The sequence below is a fragment of the Molothrus ater genome, chromosome 5 (genome assembly GCF_012460135.2).
Source record: "Molothrus ater isolate BHLD 08-10-18 breed brown headed cowbird chromosome 5, BPBGC_Mater_1.1, whole genome shotgun sequence".
Classification (NCBI taxonomy): Eukaryota; Metazoa; Chordata; class Aves; order Passeriformes; family Icteridae; genus Molothrus; species Molothrus ater.
In genome coordinates, this window is record NC_050482.2 from 61679141 (window position 1) to 61701498 (window position 22358).

The 22358-nt window shown below is 40.5% G+C and overlaps 1 protein-coding gene across 1 annotated transcript in view; it reads left to right on the forward strand.

Annotated features, from left to right (window-relative positions):
- The first annotated feature begins 616 nt into the window (after positions 1 to 616).
- CAPRIN2 (caprin family member 2) overlaps positions 617 to 22358 on the forward strand; it is a 32661-nt gene continuing 10919 nt past the window's right edge. Inside the window, 12 exon segments of the mRNA XM_036401155.2 lie at positions 617 to 1388; positions 3080 to 3142; positions 6207 to 6293; positions 8222 to 8460; positions 9832 to 9914; positions 11775 to 11936; positions 12442 to 12485; positions 13819 to 14664; positions 19802 to 19933; positions 20132 to 20219; positions 20653 to 20708; positions 21293 to 21394. Coding sequence (XP_036257048.1) covers positions 1140 to 1388; positions 3080 to 3142; positions 6207 to 6293; positions 8222 to 8460; positions 9832 to 9914; positions 11775 to 11936; positions 12442 to 12485; positions 13819 to 14664; positions 19802 to 19933; positions 20132 to 20219; positions 20653 to 20708; positions 21293 to 21394 — 2151 coding nt within the window. The 5' untranslated portion in view covers positions 617 to 1139.

The following is a 22358-nucleotide window of genomic DNA, read 5'->3' on the forward strand; positions in this document are numbered from 1 at the left end:
AGGCGGGAGTGAGCCAGCCGGGCGGTGTGGGGCCGCCGGGCCCCGCAGCGCGGCTGGAGGCGGAGGAGGTGAATCCCCGGCAGGAAGGAGCCGCTGTTCCTCCCTTCCCCGCTCCTCCGCCACCGCCCCGCTCGGGGAGCCGTGGCGGCCGTGCCCTTCTCCTCGCCGGGAGGAGTTCCCTGCCCATCCCTGGCAAGGACGCGATGGAGGGCTCGCCCCGGCTCCCCCGGCGGCGGTGGCTGTCCCGGGGAAAGGCGGGTTCTGCCCTGGCTGCCCGCTGGGGTGATGTGGTGCGGCCTCCCCGGCGGCGGGCAGGCAGAATTGTGGTGTCATTGCTTTCCAGGAGCAGGTGTCCGTAAGTAGTTGAAGATGAGGGTGGCCGAGCGTGTCTTGGCAGAAACTCTGCTCAAGGTTACGGCCCCTCCAATGGAAGCCGGTGTCTTGCCGTGGCACAGGCACGTTTTTTGGATGGGTGTAGGCAGGGACCAGTTCCTCAGGAAGAATGATGCTGTTGTAACTAAGCTGGCTTAGTTTGCTTTATCCAGCGTTTTTCTTTTTCTTTTTTTTTTTTTTTTTTTTTTTTGTCTGTGTGCTTTTGGTTTTTTTTTTTAATCGAATTGACTTTAAGTTCTCGGTTGGGCTGCTGTGGAGGTCATGAAAGGGTAAACCGATTTAAGGGGGTTGAGAAGAAGAGGGGCTATGTCTTCAGGCATGGCCCTTCTAAATTTTCATTCAGGCTGCAGCCCGGATGCCAGGCTGGCGGTGTGATTTGCAATTGCTTGCTTGCAGTTTTTCCCCTGTGGGTGATGTGTGCAGGAAACCTGCCTAGTTTTATATGGTCACTATATTGAGTTTCTGGAATCATCCCCTGTGCTGTCTAATTCTGCCTATGTAAAGGATTTTTGGTGTCTGCATGGGTGGGGAGGCTGTGAACAATACGAAGTTTGCCTTGTTTTGAAATTCTTGCTACAGATATTTTGAAAGGGAGGGAGAAGCGTGGAAAAATTGTGGTCGGTCCTTCTCGACACTCAATTTTGTGGCTAAATGTTCTGTGACAAGAAAAGGCATGACTTGAAAAGGGGGGAGCAGGGTGTGAGAGAGCTAAATGAAAGAGTTTATTTGCAGCTCCATCCATTTCAATGGTGCGGCTTTCCCAAGCCCCTTTCCATCGTCCATCATCACCTTCAGGCCGGTCGGAGGAAGGGGAGGAGAAGAGGATGAAGGCGGCCAAGCAGCAGGTGACCCCGGCTGGGGAGAGCCCGGCTCCCGCCAGCCCCCTGCAGTCCGCGCTGAGCACGGCGGCCTCTCCTTCCCAGGCCTACGAGATCTACATCGACAACGGGCTCATCTGCCTCAAACACAAGATCAGGAACATCGAGAAAAAGAAGGTAACTCGGTTTTCTTGCCCGTGCCGCCTATTTAAGCTGCCGGTTGTAAAGCTCATTGCCTTTAAAATAATATTTCGTGTTATTTTCCTTCTTTCTAACGGCTGGAATAAGGTTATGTGTATATCGAGAGCTAATATATATTGATTGAAACTGAAGATGCTTCTCTTGACCAAATCAGTTCAGAACAAACTTGCATCTGATTTAAACGTAATTATAGCCTTGCAGAAATCTTTCATCAATTATATGCATCTGATAGTAATTTAGATGTAAATTGTTTGTAAAATTGTAAGTTAGAACAAGTGTTTCCTCTGACAGTGGAAATGTCAGATTATATTAAATACGTACTGCCCTTTATTTTGCATAAATATTCGACTTACATATTTTAAATACAGGCAAATGTTACTGACTGGAAAACTTATACAGAAATCCTCCAAAACTTGATCTCTCATTTTAACCTCTGCTTTCCTGAGGCTGGGGGAACCGAACAGTGTTAGTAAGAATAATAACCGAGATAATTATACCCCTAAAACATTGTAGCTGTGGCTAATCAGACTTCTGCATTCTAAGGCTTTTCAGCTGATTGGCAGGTGACTGTGTGCTTGGCTTTGAGTTGAGAGAATGCTATTTTCTGTAGGATAAAAGATGTGAAGGTGCTGTTGCTTTCAGTGCTGGGTCAGGATTACAAGTAAAGCAATTGTGTGAATATGCTGTGCTACTCTAAATGCCTGAAAAGCTTTTAGTTAGGGCAAGGAGAGAGAGTAGATCAGACATCTGGCCATGTGCTTAGAGGACTTGATCCTCCTGCAGGAGATGCAGTATTACTGCTGTCTCATGTCATGCATCATGCTGTAATTTTGAATAGCATCAGACAAGCACATTTCCTTTGTATGATTAAACAACTTTGTGTTGTATTCTAATTCTGTCCAAGGAAGCTTCTTGTTGTGAATTTCTCTGGTACCTTTGATTTTCACATGAATGACAATATGGCCTTATCAGCAAATAAAACTGTGACTTACTAAAATGAGTAGGAAGTATTCCTAGTCTTACACTCCTATAGGTACTGTGTCAGTGAAGCTCTAGATACACAAATGGAATAGTATTTGATTTCATGGCAGTGAAGTCACCTTTCTTTTCCCTAAAAAAGTTTTGCAATACCAAATGGTTTGGTTTTGTATTATTTGCATCAGCATTTAAAGATTGCTTTAGTATATTGGGAATAAATCTTATTTCCTCCCTGAATACACTTGTCCACTTTCTTAGGGAGCAGGGCTATAAATTTTTGATGTAACTAAAGCCAAATTTTTGAAAGATGTAACAAGGATTATTCAAGGATGATATAACTAAATTCTAGCATTGACTTGTGAAAGCTAAACAAGCCTACCTTAAACAAGGACACTGGATGTATTTGAAGCCATTTAAAGATCTTGGATCAATGCATTAATAGTTCCTAAATGAAACAAAAGTACAAAAGTAGCAAGTAAGAACTGAAAGATCAGTGATAGGGAAAGGAAGTAGACAGTCCTGCAGACTGAAATTGCCAAATCAAAGGCATAGCAAAACTCAGTGTTCTTTTCTCCAGAAACAAGAGGAAGTAGGAGGTTTTCTGTTCTATGTTACAGTATTTCACTCATACCCCTTGCTTAATTTTTTGTATTGATTTCTGTATAATGTTTACTTTGAATTTTCTGCAGCTCAAACTCGAAGATTACAAAGATCGTCTGAAGAAGGGGGAAGCCCTCAATCAAGACCAATTGGTAAGCTCTTGCTTTTTAGGCAGGAGTGGAAAGCCTCAAAGCCTTCTGATCTAGAAGGATAGGTTGCTGAAGGAGACAAGGGTGTTTTTATAGAAGCAGTACCTAAAGGTATTTTTCACAAAACCAAATTAACAAATTATTGGTTATCAGGCTGAATGTTGAGCCCATGAGCTCTGTTGCCTGTTTTAACCTTCGTGGTGTTCCCTGAAGGAATAGAAGATCCCTGTTTATCTTTGCTCTGTAGACTTTCAGCTTCAGTGCTCCTGCACCTCTGTTTCTTAATGAGGTAACTGTGTGCAGCTGATCTATATGGCAGTGCAGTGTCAGAACCTAAGCCTCAAGAATTCTGAGATGGCTAATTAATCCTCATGATTTCTTCATTAGCAGCTATTACTTGAATTTGCCTGTTGTCTGCACAGTGCTGTTGGTTACAAGTAGCTGTTACTATAACTGACAGTGCTGGCTCTTTTTTGTCTTGGTCTGGAATGGATTTTAGATCTGAAACCAAGTTTCTGTAACTTGAAAACTTTAGCAGAGCTGAGTAGTAGTGTCACATAATCCAAAGAGTTTATTGCTCTACTAATCCAGGAGTCATATTTTTAAAATGTAGTGGACACATGCTAAGGAGTAATTGTCTGATGAGGGATACTGACACTTCAGTGATAGTGCTGATCCTGCTAATGAACCAGCTGGAAAAATGTCACTGATTGCTAACTTTATCACAGTGCAGCAGTCTGAGAACACAAATTCTATTTTCTTACTGTGAATCATTTGGAGAAGAGTTAGACATAAGTGGGATAAGAGGGGGGAAATGGTGCCTTCTTAGAAGTAGAGTAAACCTGCTGGAGTAAATTGTCACTTAGGACTTAACTACAAAATCTGATGTGGTCTCTTGCCATATCAAGTGCAAAAGTAAATTAATTAAATCTGATGGTTTGGAGTAGGTTGATGACCTTTCAATTCCTCTCAACTCAATCTTCAATCAGGTGGGCAAGAAACTTTTGTGTTTAGATCATCGGTGTTCTTCACAATCTGTTTGCTGCCATGAACAGTGAGACTGTTGAACAATGTTCTGTAAGTTGGAATAGTCTTGAATGTATTGACTGCTTTGGTATATATGCCCTGGACTGTGAGAAGCTGTTAGGTGGCAGTGTTGGAAAATGGCATTAATTTGATTACTGGTTTTTAGTATTCCTAGCTGGGCTTCACTTTTTGCGTTTTAGTGTCTTCATCTCAGTTTCTGGAGTTTCTTAGCCTACTAAAATGAAGAACTAAATTCAGTCTTTGTAGTGAAGGTGACCATTGTAGAAGCACATATGCACTCAATATTTAATTAATAATCTTGTAAAGTCTGCTGCTTCAGTGGTTAAGATATAGAAATATACTGCATTTGTAACTTTCAGATGCAAATTTGTGGTGTATGTACAAATTGAAGCTCGGGTAGAGCTTAATAGAACTTAACACCTAAAGAAACCAACTGCCTTGTAATACAGTGGTGTTCTTAATTTAACTTGATGTCATCTATAGCTTTAATTTTCTCACACAGAGGAAGAAGTGCATGTCTGGTGATGAACTTGTTTTGCAAGCAATTTGGATTAAGCTGTAATTACTTATGGTGCATGCCTGCCAGACCTAATGTGTGTGCTAGCCTTACATTAGGAAACATTTGTTTCAGGAATGAGGAGCTTCCAGCAGCTTACTGGGCTTTTTGCAAGCTGAGCAGATTTTCTTCAGTGCTGCTCTTCCAACGTGCTGTTAATGAATGTTAATAACAGGTGTGACAGAAGAAAGCTATTGCTTTCCTGTGGGCTGAGGTATAGCCTGGCATGAAAGCAGTGGTAGCTGTTTTCGATGTTTTCAGGTGCGGAGTTTTACTCTGCAATTTGTGTTGTTAAAAGCACAATTACTGTAACCTGACTAGTAAATTGTTGGTGTTAATTGTGAGTCTTCCTCAAATGTGTGGGCATTGGATTCTTAGAAGTCATTCTCTCAAGTGCTAAGTGAATTGCTAAATAGTACTTCAAAGCTGCTTGGTAAATTGTGTGAAGACAAACCTAAACTACCAGGTGAGAGCTTGCACTTTGTGTTGAGTAGCATTTAGTCCAGGTGGTGTCTAGTGTGTCACCAACAAGGGAATACAAGGAACTGAGCAATCAAACTGAACAAATGAACATATTACTTCTTTTCCAGTTGCTTAGGAACACATATGGAATTTGCAGATGTCCCAAATCTTATTGGGACAGTAGATTAAGCTTTTGTCACTGCACTGATGAAACACTGACGCTGCTGTGAACGAGCTTTATGTTAGACTGATGGGCCTCTTCTAGAAAAACCTGTGATACCATGTCAGGAGCATAAACCAAACTGGATGTAAAACACCTGTGAATAACTGGAATTAAACTTGTTACTTCATGCCTTGTGGTGTGAAGATATGGGCAGCATGTCTGGACTACAGCATTTTGCTATCTTCAGAGCTGACAAGGGAACTTGGAGAAATTAATTAACCCATTAAAAATGGGGTATATCAAAATGCAATTAATAATCCACTGCAATTATTTTAAAGACTAGCCGTAAAATATTGGTTCAAGTCATTAGTAAAGACAGGAACATGGCTTCTTTTGTGGAAACTAAATTGGAAAGACTTATTTCTGCAAGTATGACTTGCTGTGTATATTTCTAAAGTTTGAACAAATTTTCTCTAAAGGTGTTCAGTTAAGCATGAGGGTAGAAGATCTGTGCTGAATTTCTCCTGCATTCCTTCCAGGTTTTTAGACCAGTCTGATTTTAAATAGCTGTTTACCTCTGATTGCCAAGACCTATATAGGAAAACTTGTTGGATATCTATCTGGTGGTATGATCTGGCTTTGAACTGCATCTCAGACAGTTACAGGTGAATGATATATGAAATTAAAGTACCAGCCCCTGACACAGTATCTTTAAAAAGCCACAGTTTCAGAGAAGAACACATTAAATTCTTCACAATTAGAATTTAAGTACAAGGCAATAGAGTTGCAATCAGTACTCTTAGGCATGAAAAATACATTTTTAATCTATTCCTTTGTAGGAGGCAGTAGAGAAATATGATGAAGTAGTGCACAACCTGGAATTTGCCAAGGAGCTTCACAAGACTTTTTCAGGGCTTAGCCAAGATGTAAGTATAACTATTCTTCTCTATATTGACAGGAGGTAACTGCAGAACTTTGTGCTACTACTTTAATGACTACATTTCTATTCCAGTGCACCCCTTGCTAGGCAGTTCTTGTCTGGTTTCTCTGCTGCAGTGAAGCTTAGGCATATGAGGAGCAGTTGATTAAGGAGAACTGATTATTTGGTGCTTGTTAACCAGTTGTCTGTTTCTGATCCCTTGGTAGGCAAAGTCTAAAGAAGCTTCAGTGACTCCAGTGGTGGGCCCCTGAATGGCTGGGGCCTGGAAAATGAGACCTGTGCGGAGAGCCTGGAACATCTGGGCTTGTTGGGCCTGGTGAAGTGAAGGCTTGCCAGGAGATGCACAATTATCCTTCAGACAGCAAATACTGAAAGGGTGGAGCTGGGATTTTTGCTGAGAGACGTGGTAGGAGAAGCAATGATCATTACTTGAAATAGATGCTAACCAGGTAGGAGGAAATGGTCACTCAGTGGGTGATTAAACATTAGAAGCAGGCTGCCTAGGGAAGTGGTAAAATCTGTCCTTGGATTTCTTCAGTGCTTGACTGCACAAAGCTCCAAGCAATCTGGTCTGGATTCCCTGTAGCCTTTCTGGAGGTTGGCCTAGATGATGTCCCAAGATCCCTTCCAAACTGAATTTTTTACTGCTTCTGGTGAGGGAAAGTACTGGTTTTAAATCACTTTGACTTGAATGAGAAGTACATCCCTCAGTAAAATTTAACTGAAGCTTGTGGAGTTTGCTACTCAATCTGCCATAATTGTCTCTACTAGTGGCAAGACACTGAATTAGTGCTTTATTTAGGTCTTTGTGCAGGATTTAAGCCACTCCATACATTATTTTTATGCAAGCAAGTGTTTTATCTTTGGAGAAACTGGTCTCTTGGCTCAAGCAAATTCTACACTTACAGAAGATTTGATCCAAGGTAGTGGTAGGGAAGCTAAACATGATTAGTCACTGCTCTGGCATAATTTCTACAGAATGCTGAAGGACTGGTACCTTATGACCCAGTGTATCTTTGTGCAGGTGTTTTAAGTAATCCAGCATTCTACCAGTCCATGTTTGTTCTTGAACTTATGCTGTATTTAAAGGCTAACCCACCTTGTTTTTAACTTGGCTCTGCTTCTATTGAAATGGATTCTACTGTCAATAGCCATTACTGGAACACTAGGGGCCATTCTGGCAACAGCATCCTTGCATCCTTTGCAGTGTGTTGTAGGGAACAAAATTTTCATAGATTGTGACACATATTGAATCATTTTAAATTCTGCAGTTACTTGGATAGCTTCTGCTGGGTAGTTTTGTTAGTGCATGATGAGAGACTTGAATGCATATTCTGTATGTGTTCTGTAATTCCATATTGTTGCTTATTTAATGAATGTTTTAGCCTTCTGCTAACAGAAATAACTGTAGGATTCTGCTTTATCCTTTAAGCTGGGGTATTCAAAAGTGAAGAGCAGTTGTCTTACTTGGAGAAACTTGAGACAACTTACTAGGAGACAACTTCTGCCTCTATAACTCTGTGGTAAATGTTAAAGATCAGCTAGGCCTGGATTGATGCATTGGTATCAATTCCATCAATTTCTTTAAAAGCTGTTACAATAAAACAGCTATCAGGCATAATCAGGGTCTAGCTATCACAAAGGCATATCACAAGTGAAGCTACTAGTGTCCAGTTTGACTGAAAGTTGGATGTGTAGACAGTAGATAAATGGAGAGCTCTTCCAATGGAGGAGCTGAAAAGATTCTGGATATCCAAAGAATTAGGAGCTTCTCTTATCTAACCTTAATGAATCGTTAGTTTCCTCATTGTAGGATAATCAATACTAGAACTCAATGTTTTGTCCCAGAATCTTGTTACTAAACAGGATTAGACACTAAATTGTGTTTAATTGTTGAATTTGGCATTAAAATAGCTGCTGAAAGCACAGAAGAAGGCTCAGAGGAGAGAGAGCCTATTGAAGCTGGAAGCAGAGAAGAAGAAGCTGCGTACAATACTTCAAGTCCAGTATGTGCTACAGAACTTCACTCAAGAGCATGTTCAGAAAGATTTCAAAGGTGGTGTGAATGGTGCAATATACCTGCCTTCTAAAGAACTAGACTACCTCATAAGATTTGCAAAACTGACATGTCCAGAAAGAAATGAGAACTTGAGGTAAGTTCAGGGGGTTTTGTCTAGTAGTGTGCTTTATATGTTGTGGTAAATGTCCTCTGTTAGACACTGCTGTGTCTTTAAATACCATGTTTTGGAACATTAATTAAAATTCTCTTCAGTACACTTGCTTTTGTCTGAGATTAGGAATGTGAAGATTTACCTCACTCAGAGCTTTAGAGGGAAGCTGCAGTAATTACAGCCCCAGGTGCAGGTTACAGACAGACTTTGCCATTTTACATCTCCCTGTGGGACTGAGGGGGCACAGTCCAGTACCATCCTTAGCAGGGAGGCTGGGGATGTGCTGCTTCTCTGAGTTCTCACTGCTCATGAAGTGAAAAAAGTGCAGTAAAATCAGAACTCTTTCTGTATTCCATTTACATTGATGATTCAGGTGTGCTTCTTTATTCCAAGGAATGTAAGATGGTGCTCCTGAGGTGCTCTTGCTGTTAGCTTCAAAGTAGTTTTAAAAAATTGCCTAAAGTTTTTGATACCTCTGCACTAAATGTCATGCATGGTGTTACAGAGGTAATGCCAGAATCAGTGCTCATGTGGCACTGCTCTGGTGCTGTGATGGCTCATGCTTAGTGTGACAGCCTGTCTGGTAGGGTAGTGCAGCAAGAATAGTATTTGAATATGGAATAAGTAGTTTCTAAGTGGTAAGCTGAGACACTTTATGGATAAGTCATGTTTGACTATGGACTAATTCTTTAGGTGCCTCAAAATTCTGGTCACTTGTCATACACTAGACTTGCCTAGTCTTTGCTCTTTAGTTAACTACTTCCAAAGAACAGCTGCTTACAAAAAGCTACAACAGACCAGGACTGTCTCATCCCAATGAAGTAACTTTGTTTCTAGTTTACTCTTTTGGTATTACTTCTACAAGAAGCATAGTCCTTTCCTTTGGGATACTGTGTTTCATTGCAGTGGACTGAAAAATTCCATCCTCTGGAGGAGGTGGATCTTGGACCTATAGAAGGTTTTCCAGGAGCTGCTAGTTAGTGAGAATGGCAGCTGTTGTTGGTTGCACCTGTACAAGTTCATGCAGTAAATGTGACCAGCTGATTAAACAGCATAAACAGCAGTTGTTGCCCTGCTTGGGAATCCTGGCTTGTAATGAAATTCAGCCATGTAGTTTTGTGGGACAGTGCTTAGGATCTCTATATTGGCCAACAAAAGAAGTTAGGTTTGCTAGGTTAAATCTCTGTGCAAACAGAGACAGCTGAATTGCTTCCAGTGATTTCAGGGCTTACTATTCACTTTGTATGCAGGACATGTATGAAGGCTGGACATTAGTGAATGTTGTAAAATGAGGATAGTGCAGCACTTGATCTTGGCTATGGTTCTACCTGGTAAAACTGTAATTTGTTTCAGTGTTGAAGACCAGATGGAGCAATCATCTCTCTACTTCTGGGACCTTCTAGAAGGAAGTGAGAAACCTGTGGTTGGGACAACATGTGAGTGTCTCATTTGGAGAAATAACTTAAAGATCTAAAATTTGTGTCCTTGTTAAACATCTTAAAGCCAGTGAATACACATGGGAGGTTACCAAACTAACTACTTTCAAGTGATGTGTGTATCTTGATTATCCAAGGATGAATGGCTGTTCCCAGTTCGGTTAAGTACAGGTCAATCAATGCCATGTGCTTTCATTTTCCAGTCAAGATTTACTCTTCAATCAGTGTACTAGTGTATTTTTGAGGAATACTAATGGTAGCAATTCAAAACCTGATGCATGAATACCTTTCAGAACAGTGGGAAGCTTTTCTAGTTATGTGCAAATGGGTTAAGCTTGGAACAGTTCCCAGCCACGAAATGCTTAGTTGAGTACCCTGAAATATTACAAAGCTTCATTGGCCCTGGGCTGAAGGTTCCACAGCATTGAAGAGTCTCCTTTCTTTGTAGGAATTCTAGACTCATACCTGTTCTATCCCTACAGTGCAGGACGCCACACTAGTTGTTAATGGAACTTGCTGGGATTTCTCATCATGCACAGTTGCAGTCTTTCTTTGATGTAATGGAAGTGTCCTTACTTTTCGAGAGTAGGACTCTGCAGATCTTCTTCCATTTGTGGCACAATTCCAAAATCCCTGGTTGTAAGCCAACATACACATTGTGTTCTTATTTACAACTTGCTTGTGAGGAAACTGCCCTTAATTGAGTTGTAGTATCTTTCTATTGCAAACAGCCCTTGCTTGTTGTGTTTATGCCAGTCTTGTAGCAGCTGTGTGGCAGCAATCTTCCACTTATTACTGACAGCAATGTCAGTAACTGTTAGAACAGAGCATTAGTGTGACCTGTTCAACTTCCACATACAGGTAGCTGAACTGGCAGCTAGGTGTTCAATCTTCCCATGCAGTTCTGGACAAACTGCATGCTTGGATTGCTACAGGCTGGTAACCTTAGCCTTGTATCTGTTGACATGGATTGATTATTTATCAGTATCTCTGTCCCTTTAGTGTCTGTCTTGCATCCCTTTGTGTGCAAGCTAGACTTCAGATAAAGCTGTTAGGTTGTTTTATTAGCATCCATTTCCTTGGAAGACAGTTTTTTATAGCCATAGTAAATTCTAGCTAGAATTCTTGTTTGTGTGGTTGTCACTGGTAGGAGTGATCTTTCACTGAAAGTTCTTCCTGTTTTCAAGGCTGTCTTGTTTCCAGCTCCTCTGAAACAACTTCTAGAACCACTGTTACTTCTGAGGTCTTACTCTGTACTTTTAGCTGCTGTCTCTTGTTCGCACAGAGGAGCAAACTGGACAGTGCTTCTGAGTACAGTTAAGCTTTTGTTCAACCATGTCAGCTCTGAATCTTTTCCACCTTCAGAGGAGTAAGTTCATTCTGGGATCACTCCCTTGCATTTCCCCTGCTTGTTTCTACAGTTCTTAACTTTTCTTTCTGAGACACAGTCCTGTTATCAGCAAGAGTGTCTTGTAGAGTAGTTCCATTGTGACTGTTTAGCTTTACCTCTGTTGCAGTCTCACATGATTTTAATATCAAAGCTGGCTAGCTTATACGTGGTAAACAAAGCCCTTTCCAAGCATATGGGAGACCAGGTGGCTCTGTGTTTACCTTGTGGGCATTAAACACAGGCTGCAGCCTTGCCCTGGAATTGCAAAGATGTTTTCAACTGCATTAAATTAAGCAGTCTAATAAATAATTTCCTTTACTAAAACATTTTGCTATAGCTTGGTAAGATGTGTGAACTTGGAGTAACTGCAGTTCATATGACGGGAGCAATTAACAAGTCTTAATCTGTAATCTGAATGCCCCTTAATTTCAGATTTTGCTGTTTTAACCTTATGGGTTTTTACTCTTTAGATAAACACATGAAGGACCTGCTGTCCAAGCTTCTAGACTCTGGCTACTTCGAAAGTATTCCAACTCCTCGCACCACTGTGCCAGTAAAAGAATTGGAAGAAGTAAATAGAAAACCTGAGAAAACAAGACAGCTGTCAAAAGGAGAGTCTGCCAAAGAATCAGGTGAAATATTACAGGGTTCAATTTTTATATCAGTGTTGGGAAAGGCTTGAACCGAGCACTGAATTTGCATAGCTTGGTGCTAAATCTAATGCTGTGCTGTAGTTTGCTTGCAGTGTAGTAACTGAAATGGAACCTGCAGGGCTTGCAGCCCTATTTTAGCTAGTAACATAAAAAAACCCCTTTAAATCATAGTAATAGAGTGCTTTTGCCTTCTGAGCAAGTTGAAGATGTGGGGACTGTCTGGTGTGTAGGGAAAGTTACATATTAGAATAACAAAATTATGAATACTATAAAATGTTTCTTGTTTCACTCTAAACTTCTGCAGCTGCAAAACTTAGAAAATAAAAGCTTGTCTAGAAATAGCATGTTGAATGGCAAGCTGAGCTTTCAGAATATCTGGTTAAGCAAATTGGTACTGCTATTTAAATATATTTAAAGAGTTGCTACTGTTTGATCTGCCCTTTTGCATTTGATCAGTTGAAACAAATTAACATCCTTTCTCTAGATTCCATTATGGAGCTTATGAAATCTGAAATACAGCCACAGGAGGTAAGATACTCTACTGTTAATTGCTTGCCTTTTAGTATTGTGATTTTTTTTTTTCAGACTTCAGACACACATTTGTAAATGCTCTTCTGCAGCCCTTTTTTTAAACTTAAAAAGGGTGTCTGAACAGTAATGTAAGTGTTGCTTGATGTAGGAAGCATTAAAGACTTGATTGCATTTGTTTTTAACCCCAAATTTATGGCATATGGTGTTGTATTCTGGGATGAATGGAGCAGGATTACATGAAGCAGTATAGTACTTTATTGCTCTGGCACTTTCCTGACTAAAACAAAGCATCTGCCTTTAGAGTGGGAACATTGATCTTTTGTGTACTATGGAATAGAGAAAATAGACATCTGCTAAAAAGCTAAGCTTGTTGCAGTAGGCTTGATATTGGTGGGTTTGAGAATGTTGGTCTTACTGATCTGTCAGGAAGGTAGGAAACTCAAGACAGGCTTGTGTGCACGGGGGTGTGTAGACCGGTTTCAGCAGCTCTTCAGACTCCTGAACTTATGCTTTGACTGTCAGTACCATAGAAATCATTAGGCCTGGTTCAAAAGGTGGGGAGGGTGTCTTTTTCCGAGTGGAGTTACTGGTTCTTAAAATGCTGAATCCCTGTTTCCCAGGTATCCCACTAGAGGGTGTACTCTAGAACAAGTTTTTGTAACTTACTGCTAACACTGTTACCTGACTCTTATCTGGTATCTAGCCAGAAAAAAATGTCTCAGCCAGTGAGCCTTGTACATTCTTCACTTCATGTATTTACTTCCTGTTCATGACCAAGTGGTAACTTAGAAAAGCTTAGGGCATCATCATTTAATGCTCAGACTTAACACTAAACACAGCCTGCAGTTGAAGTCCCGTGGTATTTAATCTGAGACTCTGGTGACATTTTAGTCCACTAAGAATGAGGGTTATACTTGGTTACTGGGTCTAATATTTTGGGATGCTTAGCAGAATGTCTGCTAATATAGTACCAGAGCTTTTTAGTGCTTAGAGGGAGAGCTACTTTTACAAAAATCACAATTGAACTTGATATTGTTACTGCCTAGGAACATGAGGTAGCATTGAGGATAAGGGCAGTAGGTTCACTCAGTTGGATTTTACTTGTGCTGTTCAGCACTGTTCCCTGTTTCTCTGTGGCATGCCAAGCAAAGCTAGTCTGCAGTGTTGTAGGATAAAGCCATGGCCACAGTTTCTATGACTAGTGCTTAGACTGTCTAGGCTCTGCTTTGAGTCAGCAGTTTTCAGTAGCTGGGTGACCTTATTTAACTGACCTGAACTGTAGTAGCAAAATGTGTTCTTGGGAGCCATTAAGTTTCTTTGGTCTATATAGTTTCTCAACAGGCGTTATTTGCCTGAAGCAGAATACTCTGTCAAGAAGAAGCCAGAAGAGCCCAGATCTTGGGAAGCTGAGTGTGCTAGAAAACAAGAACCTCCAAAGTCCTGGGAGATGCTTGTTGATGTTAAAGAGCAGGAACAGAAGCAGAAACAAGAGACCTTAAAGCCTTGGGAAGCTCGTGTTAGACAGCAAGAACTCAAGAGACCAGATTCTCCAAAGCCTTGGGAAGCTCGTGGTAAAGAGGAGGAACAGAAGCGTGAGTCCGCAAAGCCCTGGGAGAGCCGTGTGGAGGAGGAACAACAGAAGAAGCCAGAAGCTCCAAAGGCATGGGTAGCACGTGTCCAAGAGGAGCAGGAGTCTCCCAAACCTTGGGTAGCAAAGGTCAGGGAAGAGCAGGACCAGAAGAAACAGGAATCACCTAAGCCATGGGTAACAAAAGTTAGGGAAGAGCAGGAACAGAAAAAGCAGGAGTCCTCAAAACCTTGGGTAACCAAAGTTAAGGAAGAACCAGAAGAAAAGCAGGAATCTCCAAAACCTTGGATGACCCAAACTAGGGAGCAACCAGAACAAAAGAAGCCAGACCCTATGAAAACATGGGAAGTGCCTGTTAGGGAAGAGCCAGAGCAAAAGAAGCAGGAGCCTGTGAAGGCTTGGGCTGCACATGTTAGGGAGGAGCCAGAACAAAAGAAGCAGGAGACTCGAGAGGCTTGGGAAAAAGCTGACAGGCAGCAGCAAGTGTCATCTCCGCAGTTACAGAACCCTCCGAAGGCCTGGGCAGCTGCCAGTATGGGGCCAAAGGAACAGATGGGCCCAAAGAAGTTTGATATGGAACCCAAAGAAGTGAGTTGGCATATGTAGTATTATCTGTCATAAGCTTTTGACACTGGTGTATTGGAATAAAGCCACCTATTAGCGGAGGGTATCTGAGGTGTGTTTTGTAGGCCAATATTATAGACTCCAGTTTCATTCTTTCTTGGGGGAAATAATTCTGGAGGCTAAAGCTTATATTTGAATAGCAAGATGGTCTACTTTGCTTTTTACATCAGCACAGTATTGCTGTGTTTGAACCTTGAATAACTGCTTATGCATAAGACAGAAGAATTAACTTGGTTCATCTGTAGCTATTGGCTCTGGCCTCTGTTAGCAGTACAAAGCAGGTATGACTCATCCAGGGATCAAATACTTTGTGGCTGCATGTGAATAACACTTCAGTAATTTTTAGGCTTTTGATTAAAATAGCTGCTGATTCAAGAGAGATCTAATGTCTAGATCAAGCAATACCAACTGTACAGGGGCTTAAATATGTATTTCCAGATGAATGCATAAACCATATTGCTGTCCTGGGAGTCTAACAATAGCATAGTGTTAGAAGTATAAAAGAAAAGCCATTGCATGGCTTACAGCTGAAGAGGCTGCTACCCTTTGGTCACATTACCTTCTTTCTCACCTGTGCCTGGGTAGCAGGAACACTGGTCACTGTCAAAAGAGATAACTGAGCTCTGCTATGTCTGCCTTAGGTCACTAAGAGAAATGTTACTCTAAAGGTAGACTTCAGGAAGAAAACATGGGGAATTGAGCTGTACAACTCTGTACACACTGTTGTAACCACAACTGTCTTCCTGCAAGCAAGCAGGAGCCAGTATATCCCACGTTACTCATGGCAAATGATTAAGCTTGTATCTTGTCAGTAAACTTGGCAAAACTGAAAAAATGGATGTTCTTGTGTCTAGAGGCGGGACCGCAAACCGAAGGTTGAATATGAGATTAAAAAAGTATGTAATGATGCAGCACTGGGTAACAGCATGGGATTAAGGTGTTTCAGCTTGAGCCATCTTTACTCTCAAGCTGAGTAGAATCTTATGTCCACTGGTGGTGGTGGTACAGGTGGAAAACCTGGTTGCCTCACTAAGTAACTCTGAGCACAAATAGGTGTTGTGCACCCAGTTATGCACAGTATTCCTGTAACTGAAACTAAGTACTGGAATAGTCTCAAGCACTTGTAAAGTCCCTTGGAATTTCTGGTGTCAGATTACCTTAAATGCAAGATGGTTGGTTCCTAAAGAGAAGATGCTTCCTCTTATTTTTATATGGGATGGATAGATAGATGGATGGCTCAAGTGGTTGAGACAGCTGCTGCAGTGAGTAAAGAGGAGGGTCTCCAGTCATCTGCAGAAACTTGCAAACTGCTTCAGAATCTCCCCCGTAGTGTGCAGGTTTCAATATACTGACAAAACTAAACTAACTGCTGGAATGTGAGGTCATTGAAGGGTTATTGCTGAACTAAGTAAACAAAGCATTTTTTAAAGTATTCAAACTTGGATTTACAGAGACCATAGGTAAACATCAGCTGCCTTTATTTTTGCCTAATAGCTATTGAGAAATCCTAATAATCCTAAAAGTATATTGAATGAGTAAAAAACAGTGTACTATCAACATAACTAGTTTCCATAACCAGTTTTTTAAAAGAGATGTCTTTGACTTCAAGTGCATACAAAGAACAATTAAAATCATGTTAAGCTTTTCAGATAACAATTTCTTTTGCCCTTGCTTATGTGAAAGAGAGGCAATGCTGGTGCTGTAGCTGGATCTGTTTGAGAAAATCTATAAATGCTTTTGTGCAGGGATGTAGGCAAGGCAGATAAAAGAGCTGTGCCACTGCTGCTGCCCTCTGAGCTGAATATGTTAGACCTCTGAGGTCTTTAAAAAGACTGTCTTGAGATATTAAACTATGCTTCTTTAACTTAATATATTGTAAAGTGGAGTACCTAAGAAGCTGAGCCTAAGACAGCAGGGTGAGCTGATATGCAACCTGTTTAACTGTTGTTCTGTTTAAATGTTTGTGCAACCTGTGGACCAGCAAGCTTGGTTAGAGCTGAATTTGTGGCCTGGTATGGGAAAGCAAAACAGTTTGGCTTGTGCTGTCATCCAGCATGTCATTCAATTCACACCCACTGTGAATGCTGCTCTGAGTAGAAATGTGATTTTAATGGTGTATCTAAATGGCAATCACTACCTACAGCTTAGGTATCACCATTCCACCTCATTTAGTACTCCATAACTGACAAATCTGAAGAGGAATTAAAGTCCTGTCCCATAGGATGAAGTTTCACTTGTAAATGAGATGGTTGAAGTGGTGTGTTAGTGTTGCATGTAAGTAGACCTTCAGTCTCTAAAAAATCCAGCTTTGACAGGAGTCCCTGGTAAATTTGCATTCTGACTAGCCAAATTCCAAAGTGGCTGTTGGTTTATTTGCAATGGCTTAACTGGTCCTAGGAAAAAAATTTTCAAGATGTTTCACCTCTACTTCCAGTTAGTCAGTTCTCTGGATGCAAGTCAAGATACATTTTGCTGAATGTATGAGTAGTGTTGAAGTTAGGTTTCAGAAACATTTCTTATGACAAATGAAATTCTGAATTTACCAGTGCTGTTCAACTGTAGTGGTTCAAGCAGCATTCAGGTTAATGTTAGGTGATCTGAGCCAGACTGATAGGTCAGAGTCTGCTGCTAGCTTTTAATGACTACCAGAAACAGCATCTGGTTGTAGGCTAGAAAGAAAACATCTTAAGAATGTTAAGTACCTGCTCTTCTTCAAAGCATCATTTTATTAAAAAGCATAAAAACTGAAGTACTTTAATTTTCTGATACTTTTCTCTATGTAATCTTATATTGCACTTAAGTATTGTAGTTTTGAACTCCTAGGTACCAGCAAACCAGCAAATCAATATGAGGTAGCTTCTTCTGGCTGGTGTATTTTAATATCTATATGAACTAGAAAATAACTTCTATGGAATGGAAAGTCTCAGTGTTTCAGTCCTAGCCTAAAGCCCTGATATCATAAATGTAATCTGCATTTTTGTACTTCTTGTAGTAAAGAATGCTACCAACAGAATGCATAGAGTATGAGCTAGGGAAGGAGATAAAAGCTCTGACAAATTGTACAAGCATACAGGAATTTTATCATATTTGGAAGTAAAAGTGACCAGTCTTTTCTGCTTTCATGCCCTTGGGGCTTTTTAAACTTTTTTTGTTGTGTTTAATGTACAAGTCTCACTCACATAGCTAATGGACTATCTTAAGAGCTTTAGGCCCTGCCAGACTTGACCTAAAGGTGAAGAGCTTCTGTTACCCATTTTCAACACACAGAACCAGTTTGGTCATGTCCCTGTGTCTTAGTAGAAATGGTAGTGGAGGAGGAAGAGGGTAACAAAAGCATTAATCAGTTTAACCCAGAATGGGTTTACTATGACAGGGAGTGTTGTAAAATTAAGACTTTTTGTAAGTGAGGACTAAAAGTGATGGACAGAAAGATCCAGGTTGCCAGTAACTAAATCTATAACTCACTGAGATTAAGTTAATTCAACTTTTGTCCTACACTTACATCCTTAAAAGCTGTAGTTACTGTTCATTATTGGAAACTACAGCAATATGAACTTGTATTTTTAACTGGTAGTTCAAGACAGTGTTTGTGCAGTGGAATTTCAAGATAGAGCTTTACAAAGATGCATTCTTTTAACTATAGAATGAAGCAAAACTTCTCACAGCTCATCAAGCAGTTGTCATGTGGGCCACATAGATAGTAGAAACTGAGTCCTGCAGAGTTAATAATGTGCTGTAAGCTTCTTGCCTGTGCATGGCATTGGAATTGCTGCAAAGGCCAGAGATTAGTTTCAGAAAACCATTGAAAGGAAACGCAAGAGTGTTTTAGGCGTGTCCTAAAAGTGAACAAAAAGCACTTCATCAGTTTATGGTGGATTGAGTGTGACAGTTGTCATCATAACACAAATACCCTTCTGCCCTATATTTTCCAATGACTATGCAAATAATAACATTGCTGTACAGTATATTGAAGTTGTAACCTCCTGTTTGAAACACAGCTGTTTGTCCTGTAGGGAAAAAAGACTTTCACATGTTCCTGCATATCTCAACATTTGGGCCAGTTAAAATAATGCAACTAAATGTCTTCAGATTTGCCTCCCTCTAGCTGCACAGACCAACATAAGAACAGTAAAACTTTAGAGAACCACAAAAAAATTATGAGTTTAAAATACTTCTAATGAGCCTACCTCCTCTCCATGCTGCTTTCAAAAGACATGTTAGACCATCTAGACAGTCTAATATTATTGTCACCTTATAAATAACAGGGCTTCTGCTGCTTAAAGAGCTTACTATAGTGATTTTTCTGTTACCTTAGACTGACTTGTTCCCTGACAAAACATTTCCCTCTTTTAAAGTGGAGTGAGAACCAGTTGGGATGAACTCTTAAGGAACCAGCTGAAATAATCAAGGAGTAATAAAGCCCTGCAAAAGTCCATGTTAGGCTCTTGTGTGGGAGCAGGGGTGTATTTATGCCAAACTGGGATGTAATACTTTCTGCAGGAGATGGTGCATTGAGATTATTGGGCTTTTTAGTAGAAACACTTTGGTCTCATCCTGACTTACTTGTTTGCAATATATCTCTTGGGTGCAATTTCTTCAGAATGTCTGAAAATGCCCTCCTAATAAAAGATCTGCGCTTATTGTTGTAGGCTCTATTGGGAGAAGTAAACCTTGAGTGATGTAGCTTTGATTTTTAAGGTTGTTCAGGCCTTCAACTGAAATGCGAGTTTCCTTAGATGGTAGTGCCTAATTTTGCACTAGATGCAGGCAACTTAATTTTTAACATTTGGATATAAGAAACTGAATTGAATTAATCTAATGAAAGGTGTTCCTGCCCATGGCAGGGGGGTTGAACTAGGTAATCTTCAAGCTGTCTTCCAGCCCAAACCATTCAGTGAAATCTGTGGCTTAACTAGTTGTAGCAACAGGAAGCTGATTTTTTTTTTCTAATAAAGTGAAAGCGTGATTCAGGAAATACCAATAAGAGCACAGAATTCCTTGGCCCACAGTGTGTGACACCTCTAGGTTACTCTGGAAGTATATTGGATAAGGAGCTTGTCTTGCTTCCAGTATTAGATTTAATGTAACTTCTCCTTATTAGGTGCCTAAACCTGTACATCAGCCAGCTGCAGAATTTTGCTCTACTTCAACTCTTCCAAAAGATCCAGTATTGAGAAGGGAAAAGCTTCAGGATCTGATGACTCAGATACAAGGGACTTACAACTTCATGCAAGTATGTTTTTCTCTGCTGTTGTAGCACAAAGCTCCTGTTCCTACTGGGTTAGGGAGAACACTGCTGACAATGTGTGTTGGCACTGAATGAATGAATTTAGCCCTAATTAGCTAAAAGCAGCTTGTCAAGTGAAAATGTTTCATTCGTTTCTAGAGTTTAATTTTTTTTTCTTCCCAATGGTGATCTTCTTTTTGAAAGGAGTCCATTCTGGATTTTGATAAAGCTTCACCAAGTGCCATTGGTTCATCCCAACCTCCTTCAGTTACTCCAGCAAGTAGTCCTGTAGGTAGGTGGTCCTATAAGTGTAAATGGTATGTACAATTTTGCAAGCACTGACAGGGTTTGCTTGGGCTGTAGGCCTGGTGAAGATAGCTTGTTTAAATATAAAGAACAGATCATGCTGAAAGACTGGGTGGATCTTGGGCTGTAGAACTCAATTACCCAGTTTATTAATTTTCTTTCTTAATCTCGTAAGTGGATATCTTTTCTGTGGTAAAAATATTTTGTCATTGAATACCTGTCCTCTTTTACCAAAAACCTGAAGTCTTCAATTGGGTGTAGTTTGCTGATGCTTGGTTTAAATATTTGAATTCCACATGGTAAGAATAGTTTGCATCTTCACATACCAAATGTTTTTAAAAACTAGAACTGCACACCAAAACTACATGTAGTGTTTGAATTTGAAAGTAAATGTTGCTTAATGCATTCTATTTTTACAGCTTCAAAAGAGCAGAAACTGCCAAGTCAGAGTGATTTTCTTCAACAGCCCCTTCAAGTAAGTTGAAGTGAGGACTGCCCTGAAGAGGCAGGTAGAGGTTATTTACCAACATGGACTTATACTTGAGTTGTTTTTCTTGCCAGTAGTTTTGTGTTTCATACCATGTAGTAGCTTGTGAGTCTAAGCTCACTCAAATGCTGACAAAGCTGGCTGCTCTTTTGGTTGAAAAGGGGCAATAAATGCTTGAAGTTTCTTGAAGTATGTTGAAGACGCACTGAAATAGTTTGCGTATTTTCCCTTTAGATTCAGGTCATAGCCAGTAGTCATGTGCAGAAGAACAGCTAGTTTCTTTCCTAGATAGGATCTTGAAGATGAAAACACACACCAAAGACTCTATCTCAAGCTTTGGTAGTTGTGGTTAAATGAGCCTTAAATTCAGTCACTGTGCTTGCATGTCTTCTGACTTTTGCTTTTAAATGTGTTTCCTTACCATGAGCAAGAATTCCTAAAAGACAGACTGACTGGTCAAGACACTTCAGTCCCTGAATTATTCTGAGGTTTACTTGGACATGCTGAGGGTGTGAGCTTTAGTGAAACCAAACATTTACCAAAACCTTATGTCTGTTTTCTCTCCTTGCAAGGCTGCTGCTTCATCAATGGTGCTGCATGGTTCGAACACTTCCCTAGCATCTGCTGATCATGCTCTTTCTGGCTCTGAAGCTGAAGACTTGGTGACACCACAGGTACCATACCCTGGGGCTCACTGGCATTCAGATCTGTGTGACAGCCAGCCCTAACAGAAAGCTCAGCTGGGCCCCCCTGAATAACTGGGCTGGAACAACATACAAGTGACAGCAGTGGTACAGCCTACAGTCTGGAATACTTAAAGATGGGTGGCAAATTCTTGCTAATACTGCATGAGTGCAAAGTGAACAGTCTGCTTATTGACACAGGAAGGGTGTGGGATGAAAAGTGCTCACTAAAAAGTGTGCTGCACATTCTTGTGGGAATATGGGAGCAGCATAAATATTTGCTTTGGTTACAGGGTAGAATATTCCATCTAATGATGACAAAGAGGTTGCATAAATTGAGATGGATATTGTCATGAAATTGCAGAGTCTGCGTGTAACCTGAAGACTGAGATATTCTCTCAAACACTAACTGAAGAAATACCAGGAATCTCACTTCCTGATGTTCTGCTAAGACCTAAAACTTTGCTTGCTTAATTCTATTTATGTGCAGATAAACATTCAAATAGTGTTTAGAGCTGAAAAGTTTCACTTTATGCAGATCAGTGTCTTAAAGATCTCTTGTGAGTTGTGTTGCTGTGTTTAAGAACACAGCTGGCTCTTTCCTGTTGGATTCTATAATTCAGAGTGTGTAGATTATAATGGGAAATGTTCTTTTTACATTTGTTTTGCTGATGTACATGTTATCAGCATACTGTGTATGTAGTGCTTTATTTCTTAATATCCTATATACTGATAGGGCTATTACTCTCACAACCTCTTGAATCAGCAGTTTTGTCCCAATTCTTGACACTTTCTATCACTTCTACAGTGCCATGAGACTCCTTGTGCTGACAAAAATTCAATAATTCTGCTGTTCAATTTGATTCCAGAAGGCCTGTGCTGTGCTATAAAGTGGAACATCCGATTTTCTTGTAGAATACGAACTTATTGTTTGAAATAAGGGTTGCTTGTGCCC